Raw genomic sequence first — 12,037 nt, forward strand, 5'->3', positions numbered from 1 at the left:
TACTTTAATAGCTAGAAAACTCCATGCTTGGTAGGTAGGCGTCAGGCAGATTTCATCTGAACATTTCTATAAGTGTGAAGTCCGGCCCATGAAATAAATGCTTTTCTCCAATCTAGAGATGGACTGAAAGTCTAAGGGAAATTTAATTTCAGAGGAGGAGGAGTTGGAAGAGGAGGAGGAAGAGGTGGCCATCCTTGGTGCTCTCTGAGTCTGGTTGTTTTCTTGCAGGCGTTTCATGTAACATCATCAGTGCTGGTTAGTGCTAATAGTAGTTGGATTTCTTACATTATTATTTCCTTGGAAACATAAATTGCAAGTACCTCAGGCTCTCAACCTAAAGCAGAAATACTTTTATTATTGAAAATTATCTTCAAAGAGTTAAGTCAACCAGCAATAGCTAAACTGAACGTACGTAAAATAATTCTGTGCTGAAAATGCATCTAATGGTAGAATCCCACTTTTGTGCAATTAGAAGTGCGTTGAGGCAGGACATGAGCACAGAAAGTTCTTATGTGGACATTGGCATGTTGTAACCGCTTGAGTGGAAAGCCAAAATTACATGGAAAAAAGAAATTTTGGAAGAGTGAGAGCAACGGGTGTACTCATCGGTCTCTATTTCTCAACGGCTGGGTTTGAATAACTTACTAGGCTAAAGCCCAGTTCTTGAGTATGTGGCCCAGTGTTTTATTCAACCAGCTTATTATTCTTTGTGTTGTGCAAAGCAACTGAATTACTTCATTAACTTTACTTTGGTTAACCACGAATTAGTGTGTTGGGTGAACAAAGCCATTGAAATTGAAATGCCATTGCTGGTAAACAGATGCTGAATCTTTACAAGATGGAGAGGCACCTCCAAGATTTTGCTTATTCAAATTTTAGGTAGCTTTCTTTTCTTTTCTTTTCTTTTCTATTCTATTCTATTCTATTCTATTCTATTCTATTCTATTCTATTCTATTCTATTCTATTCTATTCTATTCTATTCTATTCTATTCTTTTTCTTTCTGTCTTTCTTTCTTTCTTTCTTTCTTTCTTTCTTTCTTTCTTTCTTTCTTTCTTTCTTTCTTTCTTTCTTTCTTTCTTTCTCAAACCTTGGAATGTATGCATTTTATCTCACCTTGAAATGATTTACCTCCCCTCTTTATCATGGCTTTTGATAGCACCAAGCTTTGGACTCTGCAGTTGTTTGCCCAGAGATTATCATTGAGAGTTCAAGGCAAAATGTAAACAAGACATTTCTTAAAAGACAGGAAATTGGGAAATTGTGGTTGTTGAAATTGGGGTGGAGCAGAAAGAAGAGTAATAGAAAGAAAGGATCAGAAGAGATGGTGGTCTAAGAAATAATTGAAGTTGTTGCTTACCATTGAGGTAAACTCCACAAGAATGTATACTTGCAAACAAACATGCCTATACCTATACTAGCTAGGATTCAAGGATAATTATAGAGTCCAGAATAATGAATACAAAGGATTCAACTCTAAAGCTGTACATGAGATGACCCTGCACCAAGGAATGAAAGCAGAGGTGCGTGGAATTCAGATTCAGAATGGGAAAGCTGCTACAGACCCAGTGTTGGTATATTCCCGAAAGCCTCACCTTGGTCTTGCGTGATGCTATCACTGACTTTTTCAAGGCTCAGCTGACAGGTAGAACATGCATGGCTGACTTTAGATGCAAAGTAGATTGTCTGCATACCTGCCTATGTCTCACACAGTTCTTGTCCTGGGAATCACAGAAAAGTAGAATGCAAGACTTGGAAGATGAGCCTTAAGCAGAACTGGTAATCATCTCTCTTAGAGAAGCACCGAGTTGTCCACTTCTGAAGAAAGGAAGGCACCAAAAATCAGTTACCAACATTCCCTTCCTGGATCAAGATGTGGTCATTAGAGTACCCGCTCCTGAACAATCTGGATTCTCCAGACTTATTATTCCCTTGGGGTTTTGAGACATTTCTCTTGAGAAAAGCGGATATATAAATTTTTGATAAATAAATAAATATACATTTCTCTGTGTCTATGGAGATTCTCAATCATTCAGATCATAATTGTCCCAAAGGTGGTTTTTTCCCCAAAGGCAACTGGACTTTCTTGTTTTTTTTTTCTTCAAAAATGTTTCTCTTCTCTTCCAAAAAGAACCGTGGAAGCTTCTTGGATGAGAAGTGAAACATTTTCAAAAGAAAACAAGAAAATCCAGTTGTCTTTTGGGGGAAAAAAGCACCTTTGGGACAAATTTCCCAGGTGGCACTCAGGGCTGCCCTTCGTTGTGGTCTTCTGAATTGGAAGTTTCAAGTTCTGCACTATTGAGGTTCTCCTCCAACCCGGACGACAGATTCTAGAAAGGAATAAAAGCAGAACATTTTGGTGGTCAAGATTTAGGGGCCACCTTAAGCTTTTCAGCATATATAGGGGGAATGGGTGCAATTCTTCAGAGGTTTCTCTCAAGATGTTACCACCAACCAGCTGATCAGTGCATGAACTGATGTTCTTTCTTATGAACTGATGTTCATCTCCTTCAGCAGGAGATTTGCATAGAAATCAAAGGACTTATTATCCTAAAGAGGTTATGCTGTGTTCAGAGGAACCTCTTAGTCCTTGGCATAGAAACTTCTCCATATTTTAAATCTTCCCGCTGTTTCCCCTTTGCTTCCATCTCATTTTTATTATCTTCTGCTGTTGATTTTAGATTCATTATTTCTTGTGCCTGGGCAAGTATAAAAACACTGTTATGTACTCAAGCGACAATGAGATTACATGTTTTGGGAATGAATGGGAATGATGGAAAGCTGGAAAAAAAAAAAACCAGGCCAAGTTTTTGAGAGCTTTTATGCTTCTTAAAAGTTCTCTTTTACTTGCTGTGGAAAAAAAAATAAATACTGCAGGCTGTCTGGGCCCTGCAGCCAATGCCGATTTTCAGTCGTTGTGCACTGGAGAGTAAACTTCACAGAAGCTGAAAGTAGGACGGTTGTAGTTGGAATGACAATTAATGTGCCCTGAGCATAATCCCTGTTGGTAGCTGGTTTTTGAATGGAGTTAAGCCCCCTGGCTCTTTCTCTCTCCCGGCCCCCTTTTCCTGGTTTGGCCCTAGATGTTGGCTCTGGACCGTGGTGGCTTCCGTTTTAATTAGCTTGCCAAGCAAAAGTTTGGGCATTGTGTCCTTTGTTGCATGATCCAAAGGTTGTTCTTGTTTTTTTTTTCTAATGAAGCTTTTTTTTGAGTGGGGGGGGGCCCTGCAGCATCCTGCATTTTCGTCTTGAGATGTTGGAGGCCAGCTGTCCGTTTTAAGGGAAGATTTAATCTGGGGGGGGGGGAACAAAAGGGCATGCAGACCCATAAGAATGGAGAACATTTATCTGCAGAGTTGCTAGCTGAAGGGGGGAAGGGAAAAAAAAAACGCCTTTTGCAAAGTGGCACAGAGCAAGCAAGCCTGTTAATCACGTTTTGAGGACTGAAAAATTGAGGAGAGACGGTAGGCGCTAAATCTTGTCTCAAACCATTATGGAAACGGAGTTTAAGAACAACGGGGCCCTTCTAAACTGAGACCACAGCCAGCCACACAAACGTGCCCCCCCACCTTCGCTCTCTCTGGGACTGTCAAGTCACTAACATGAGAGCAAAACTTCTAACGGATGTTTTAAAATTAAATTTTGTTCTGGCTCGTTGCTTTCTGTGCCATTGCATCAATAAACATTTGGACTCTTCCATGCGTTTGGTCCACGTGCCTCAGGTGTGAGGAAAAATGGCAGCAGACTTCACTCTTGGCCATACTTTTCCATGATGAGTATCTGCAATTGATCCACACACCTGGACACACCTGGAAGGGAGGTCTCCCAACACCCCCCTCCCTCCTCCCAGGCCATGGATTGCTTGGAAGAGGGACTTTTGAGGAGAACTTTAGAGAAGGCTCCATGTGGTATAAGACTTCTCAGGACAAAGCACCCATGAAATCATAAGCGTTCATATCTGTTGTTTGGCCATCCTACTAATATGAGTCCCAAAGGGGCTTTTTCAAGAGGTGGCTGGACTTTCTGGTCCCCATAAACATCTACTAACATGAGGTGTGCAGAGAACATACAAAATGCTTCAGGAGCCAAAACTGGAACTCCGGAAAGAGGATTGTGATTGTGTTGCTCTGGCTGAACTCTGATCCAATCTAATGCGTTGTCTCTTGAGTAAGTATGGAAGGAAAATATGCAGCTTTCTTTTTTTTTTTTCCCCAGAGAAATGTGGTAGATTTGCAGGCAACCTGTAATCTCCTGGGAGGACAATTTTACTATCCGTGATGCAGAGATTTTCAAATCTGTTGAGTATTGTTCTTCCACTGTTTCACTTTCACTGAAACTGGGGCGAGGACTGACTACCTATCTTGAAAAACGTATTGTAAAAAGCAGGATCGTGTGTCCAGAGGTAGAATTTCAGGAAGTGATGAATGAAAAAAAAACAAAATACACAAGGTCACACTTGTAATTAAACAGTGATACTATTTAGCATATTGCCATTGGGATGTTAGGCAGGGATCCTTCTCAACCTTACGTTACCCTATGACATATTAGCCTGGTAACTGAAATTCTTGATCAATCTGATGGACCGCAGGACTTCTGGAATGCATGCATGAGAGGCAATTCTTTAATTATGGGGAGAAAAGCCGTTCCTGTATTCCTGAGAATCATATTCCTTATGCTGCATACGTTCTGCAGATCAACCCTGGAATGGAAAAGCAATTTATAGTATAGAAGATAGGAAATAGCAACCAGAGGAATGAGGAAGGGGATGATGGAGCTGTTTTTAGGAAGCAGGTTTGGAAGATGGAAGGGAGGTGCAGTGTGTACAGGTTTGGCTAATAAGAGCTTTAAAAATCCAGATAAGGACTTAAGTGAGAAGCAAAATGAGCGGATGCAATGATAACAGAGTAGCAGAGTTGGAAGGGACTTGGAGGTCATCTAGTCCAGCCCCCTGCTCAAGCAGGACACCCTCTACCATTCCAGACAAGTGGCTGTCCAGTCTCTTCTTAAAAGCCTCCAGTGATGGAGCATCCACAACTTCTGTAGGCAAGTTGTTCCACTGGTTGATTGTTCTAAATAAGCAACCAAAGATTTCTTGGAAGCCAGTAGCTAGCTAAAAAGAAAATTGTGAAAAATCATTTGGAGAGAAGCTCACCTACATACTGCTCTTTACCCCGTGACCTGATGGGATTATCCTGGAGAATACCTACCTGTGTGGTTGCTAAGAATCAACATGGACATGATAGGACATAATCAGTCAATGTTCTTATGATGGTACACAATCAATGCTACTGTATAATCTGATTTAATGTATCTCAACGGCTCGAGAACCTGATGATCTTTTTTAAAAAATATCTTTCTTGCAGATGATTTAAGAAGTAAAACGGGTTTCCTGGAAGAGTTGGTGGTTGGAAGTGGTGATGCAGTTGAACTTCAGTGCAATACTCCGGACTCACCTGTATCTCTCCTCTGGTATAAAGACGGCGTTGGGATTTCACCTACCAACCGGACTCACATTGGTCAAAAACTCTTGAGGATTATAAATGTGTCCTACAATGATTCAGGCCTGTACAGCTGTAAGAAGAGGCATTCGGTGGAAATGCTCAGGAACTTTACGGTTCGAGTTACAGGTGAGTCAGTAGCAATAAAGGAGAACATTTGTAACTCAAGGTTGAAATGAGGGCCCCTTGGAGCTCTCTGAGCTTGGTGGTTTTCTTGCAGATGTTCCATGACCCAACTAGGGAACATCATCAGTGTTAGAATGGAAGAGGAGGAGGAGAAGTGGGGGAGGGGAGGAGGACTGTGGGATCTTTAATGCTCTGAATTTGGTTGTTTCCTTGCAGATGTTTCATTCCCCAAACTAGGTGACATCATCACTAGCTAGTAACACCAGCATTGATGATGTTACCTAGTTTGGGTAATGAAACATCTGCAACAAAACCACCCGCAGGTAAGTCAGTCCTGTCAGTCTTATCTCTTCTTAAGTTTTGTCATGGGATGGTCACAAATGTTGGAGTTCCACCTCAGGTCTCAGTCAAAGTTTGCCTTCAATAAGGGTTCCCTGGTGACTCTTAAAATGGTTCTCCATATCTGGAGCCAGAGGAGGACCATTGAATCAGATCTTTGATGGTCTTTCAATTGAACATTTGGATTCCCTCCTCTTCCAACTTGCTATTGAAACAACCTGTCTTTGCCTGCCAGGGTGGTCTCTATGAAAGGCCGCTCAGTCTCGCTGGCTAATTAACATTTCACATGTCCTGTGCTGGAGTGCCTGCTTCACCCTGGCAAGATTCAGGACTGTATCATCTACGTTGAGGAGAGGAGAGACACAATAACATTTGAATACAGGATCCGTTGTGGCTGTGCCAGCTGGAGATATCAAGCCTGTTATGCCTGTTCTGTTGTGATGCCCTTTTTCTGTTGCTTCACACACAGATTTAATAGCCTCCTTAATGCTAAATTATCCTGGCAGGTTTGGTGAAGGGAAAGTTTGCCTCTTATTGGCGGATTTGTCTGAAGAAAAATGCACAATTGGCTTTGCTTTACAGGGCAAAGTGTTGAAGGCTTCCAAATCGTTAAATATTTACACTTGTTCAATCCGGCTGCATCAGAGTTCAGATTAACCAGTTCCCTTACCTCTTTGTGAATTTTAATCCTTTTATTGTTTCACTTTGTGTATGGCGCTTCTTACTGGTAAGTCTGGGTTCCTTTTGACAGCTAGTTTTTGACAGTAAATAGAGGTTATTGCCATTCCTTATGTTTGTGTTCGCACAAGTCTCTTGATCCCACTTAAAGGCTTGTTTTTGAAGAGTTTTACCCCAGCGATGTGACTTGGTACTTTGGTCAAACTCTGCTTTGATCCAAAGGATTAATATATAGATTTCTTACACGCTCTCGGATAAAGTCGGTTCTTTCTATGAGTGACAGCAGAGTGTACAATTTTTTTTTTAATTGATTGAATGCATTTTAGTAAGTAAAGGAGCAAAGACACAGAAACGGGCAGGATTGGAACTGAATTACATCAATTTCATTTTTGTTTGTATTTATTGATCAGATTTTTAACCCATGTCTCTTCCAAGAATTCAAAATAGTAGCCCTGTCTCCTCCTAATTTATCTCTGTGAGATAGGTTGGGTTTGAGAAATGATGGCCTCTGGTGAGCTTCAAGGCTGTGGGCGTAATTTGGGTGGGGTCTCCAGTCTGTTAGTCCAACATACAATCTCTGTGCCAGGTGGGTTAATGTAATTCTCCTTTGCATCTGTAATATTTCTCCCCTTCAGCATGTTAAAAAGCAGCATTCAAGAGCAACTTTTGGAAAAGATGCCAGGAGCATACCCTGCACCTGGAATTTCACATTATGCATCCTTGAATTCTAAGCTAAAATAAGTTAAATTTAGGCTTATGTCCATGCAGGTTGTGGAATGCACTGTGGAACATGGAAGGAAGGCAATAGGGATTCAGGGTAGATGTCTGAACATTTTATTCAAATCCTATTTTTTATTCCCATTGCAACACGGCAGGGATCATAAAAATATCCCACAGGAGCACATTCAAACCGTTACCAAACAATCTCCAAGATATCCTAACTGGTACAAACCAGTTATTGTTTTAACCTAATTTTAAGACTGTAGAGTTCATGATATTTCAAGCATTCTTTCATGTGTTTACCAGGGCAGGGCATTTTAATAACCTTGTTCTGGAGGTCGTGTAAATAATTACAGGGTGGTTTATTAATTTTAGTAATCAGTTTCATTAATGAAATAGGACATTTTATTGCTTTTCTGTTGAAAAAGGGTACTGGTTTAGGAACCGCAGATAATTTGTCCGTAACCTGATGCAAATAATTTGAATAGGAAAAGTTTGAGTTTAATTGCCAAGAAACAGTCTGAATCCAACTCTTTCTGTTTTAATTCTGCACATTTTAAAAAAGCTTGTTCAAAATCTACATGATGCAAAGTAAGATAAGAAAGTCATTTTACCCTCCCCAAAATATTTACCTGCTATTTTAAGAAGTAGATGACCCCGTAATGAAAGCTCTTCATGGTAAAAGGGTCAACATTATATATTTCTTATTAGTGTTTCGGTTTACAACATAAATTTGCATTATTGCACAAGTATTGAAACTGATCACCAACCCAGCAGGAACTCCAATAACGTCTCAGGAGTTCAGGCTGATTAGATTAAAACTTCTTTATTCCATAGGCTCATTGTTCTCTCAACTGATTTCAAGTACTCTTGTGGAATGAATGGAGGGCATTTCACACTGTCAGTTCCTCCAGAAGCTAAATTCAGTGTCATCAGATTATTTCTTTCCCCAAACACTCAGAAGATACCTGGATCATCGGAATACTACTTCATTCATTTGCATTAAAATGGAATCAAGTCATGCTATAGGGCAGTGTTTCTCAATCTTGGTAGCTTGAAGATGGGTGGACTTCAACTCCCAGAATCCCCCAGCCAGCAGTGCTGGCTGGGGGATTCTGGGAGTTGAAGTCCACCCATCTTCAAGCTACCAAGGTTGAGAAACACTGCTTTGGGTATCCTGCCTAAGCAGGTGGTTGGACTAGAAGACCTCCAAGGTCCCTTCCAACTCTGTTATTCTATTCTATTCAAACTTACCAGTCGAGAATGAGTCCTAAGAATTTGCATACCAAGTGAAAACAAAAGACTGAAAAAACAATCTGAACTTTTAATATACATAACTAAGAAAATTATTGCTATAATCCAATGACGTGAATCCGAATAGACTCCAAATGATAAAATATTGAGATAGGACATGAACTTTAAAGGTGAGAATAACTAAGCCTTGTAGTTCAAAAAAACCTTCATGCATTCTTTCATAGATTTTGGGGTTGTTTAATTTCCCAGTCTCTTACCTTCTTATCCTTTATAAAGTGGCGTAAAATCTTGTAAAAAGAGACTTCCCTTGAATGTAAGATTTATGAATTGAGGTAGGCCAAAGTTAAGCCAAAGTTAAGCCACGTCCCGGGCTCTTTCTCTGCCTTAAACCGCATTCTGCAGGCGACGTGAAGGCTATTGAACGGAACAGTCCTCTGTTTATGAATGAAGACATGAGGCAGAAAGAATGAAGAGGCATATATACACTTCAGTTCCTTGTTTAGACAAACGATTGGGCCCCGCATTGAGTCTTCAGGCCAAGAGGAATTGGAACCGGAGCATCCAGTAGCTTAATATATTTGGTAAATGGTGCGAGACAAACCAGGAGCCAAAACCCATTGTTGCTGCTGAATGAAGAAGATTTATACAATCTGAAGAGAAACCAAACCCAGAGTGGAGGCAGAAATATGTGTCTCTATTTGCAACCCACCGTTTCTTCAGAGCTCAAAGTCTCTTCGGCTGCCTGCAGTTTTTCAGAGTGTCAGCTGCTTAAAGAAGGAGAGGCAGCATCAGGAGGGCTGAAGTCTAACAGGGGACTTGTAGCCCTCAACAGCCTGAGGTCAAGACTCTAGCCTCAACCTTGACCAGGGCTAAAGCCCAACTTTGTTGTCGCGTGAACCCAAACAACCATTGTGGACACATCGAGGGTCTTCCTTAGCGATCTCACACATAGGCTCCAACATGCCCGTCCCTTGCTTATTCAGAAAACAGATTCTCTGCTGGGCCTGGCTGGATATAAGGCACCCCTGTAGTACATAGCAGAGGGGAGGTTTTATGGTGGATCACCCGAGTTTACGTTCAGCCAGCCATCTTGTTCATTTTGAGAGGATGTGGTTGGGGCTGTGCTGAAATTGGTGCTTCAGAATAAGGGAAGGGGCCTTGGAGGTCTTTTAGTCCAACTCCCTGCTCGAGCAGGAAACCCTATACCTCCTCAGACAGATGTTTCCTTTTTAAACATTTAAATCAGAGGCCTTCAAATTTGGCAGCTTTAAGACTTGTGGACTTCAACTCCCAGAATAGCTCTGCTGGCTGGAGAATTCTGGGAGTTGAAGTCCACAAGTCTTAAAGCTGCCAAGTTTGAAGGCCTCTGATTGAAAACCATCTTGTAAAAAGTCAGGTGGCAGAAGGAAAGTGAGGCGGACACTGCTTCCCCTTGGCCTGGCTGAGGAGGGTTGGCTGCCCTGGAGAATCCCTCCGTTTGCAACTGCTACCAATAGCTTTACATTAGCATAATCTGCTTTTAATGAGTTTCCCTGGCTTCTTAAATAGGTCTGTATAAATGATTTTGGATCCTTGAAAAGTCATAGCTGAACAAGCAGCTTTGGGACTGTAAATAAAGGCTTTTTCCACATTTCATTGGAGAGGCGGCATCAAGGAGCAGTGCTGGAGAGTGGAAACATGCAGTCATAAACCCCCTCCCCAAAAAATCCTGTTTTGTTGCTGCACCATGTATCTCATGCAATGTGCAAAGGATTGAATCAAATTAATATTTAGCACACAGTAGTCGCTTAATGTGGAGTTTAGTAGGAAGTACCCTCTTGGTTTAATTTACAACTTTTAAAACTCCTCCATCTGAGTCCCTGGGGGCATTTAAAAAAAAAGGGGGGGGACATTTCTGTGGAGGGATAAATGGATAATCCATCTCTTTGGGTGTCCTCTGTCTCAAAGCACCCATTGTCCATCCATTTCTAATCTCCAGGAAAGAAAGAAAGATGGAGAGCAGATCAATTAATGGGGCCATTTTAGGAGTCACAACTGCCCAACTGATGTCCCACCACTATTTTATAGCCTTGTGCAACCCATCATCTACATTTTGATGCCCTACACTGGTGTTTCCCAGCCAGGATAACTTCCACTCACGCAGACTTTACTTCCCAGAATTCCACACTCGGGGTGGCCAGTGCTGAGAATTCTGGGAGTTGAAGTCCGGACAGCTAGAACTTTCACCGGTTGGGAACTCTTTCCATATACCAAGATAACCCAGTTCATAAATTAATCCTGCCCACCCATGACGAGGAGGTTTCCCATGGGGACTTATGGCCCTTTGGGTTGAAGGCTTCTGCTGCTTTGGTTCTAACGCTTGGGTTAGAACACATCTGTCAGCAGAAACCGCAGGGAAGTCTGCCTTCCCTCTTCTTTCCATGTTGCTCCATGCCAAAACTACATTGATTTGCTCATGATCCGCCTGACTCCCTCGAAAGTGAACAGGAATGGGAAGAAGATAAGCACCAGGAATAGAACAAAGACCTTGAAGCTGAGTGGGACAATCCCAGGATCTCAGACGTGAAAGATAGCAGGAAGGCCGCCCGTAATATGTACTCAAGTCTTGATTTAATCACTTTATCGGCTCCGTGGGGGAAGGGCTCTTTGTTTTCACAGATTTCTCAATTTTCTTGACAAATTCTCTCAATTGAGAAATTGAGAGAGTGAGCGATGTCATCAAATCTACTGGATTTTATTTTTCCAAATCTTTAGGGCAGCCGAATTCAGAATAACAGAAGAAGAGCTGGAAGGGACCTTGGAGGTCTTCTAGTCCAACCCCCTTCTCAAGCAGGAGACCCTCGACCATTCCAGACAAATGGTTGTCCCGTCTCTTCTTAAAAGCCTCCAGTAAAGGAGGACCCACAACTTCTGGAGGCCAATCGTTCCCTGATTAATTATTCTATCTGTTGAGAAATTTCTCTTTAGCTCTAGCTTGGATCTCTCTTTAATAATCTTCTACCCGTTAGTCACTTAATTAAAATTCTTTTGTTTTTCACCAACCGCCACTGTAACTATTCCAAAACGTTTTGCAGCAAAATTGTACCGCCATTCAAAAGGAGCCCAGGCAGGCAGGACTGATCAGAAGGTTTGCAGATCCGGAACCAACCTAGAATCCTCTCTTTCCTCTTGAAACCTGATCTCTACGGAGAGGAAGCCTCTGGTGTAGGCAAATCAAACATTACATTGCATGGAGTGGGGGGGGGAGGTAACTTATAGTCCCAGGCAAAAGAACAGAAAAATAAAAGTTGTCCTATCTAGGTTACCAAATCTCCTTTTTTGGTAGCATCAGTCTCCAAAGCGGGGAGTTCCCCAGGACTTTAAGTACATCTTAATGAAGCTTAAATTGCTTCAGCTTCTAAATGACTGTTTCAAACCGAGAAA

General features: G+C 41.7%; 1 protein-coding gene across 5 annotated transcripts in view; it reads left to right on the forward strand.

Annotated features, from left to right (window-relative positions):
- The window catches only part of FGFR3 (fibroblast growth factor receptor 3), a 56,825-nt gene that overhangs the window by 14,878 nt on the left and 29,910 nt on the right, over positions 1-12,037 (forward strand). For 4 of the 5 annotated variants that reach the window (XM_070943275.1, XM_070943276.1, XM_070943277.1 and 1 more), the window contains exon 2: positions 5,363-5,626. In XM_070943275.1, coding sequence (XP_070799376.1) covers positions 5,363-5,626 — 264 coding nt within the window. Of the gene's footprint in view, positions 1-4,069; positions 4,167-5,362; positions 5,627-12,037 lie in introns of those variants that run through there. The other variant, XM_070943278.1, reaches the window with a different exon arrangement.

This window comes from Pituophis catenifer, unplaced genomic scaffold (assembly GCF_029215685.1).
Source record: "Pituophis catenifer annectens isolate HBS135680 unplaced genomic scaffold, rPitCat1.0.hap2 SCAF_4, whole genome shotgun sequence".
In the NCBI taxonomy this organism is placed as follows: Eukaryota; Metazoa; Chordata; class Lepidosauria; order Squamata; family Colubridae; genus Pituophis; species Pituophis catenifer.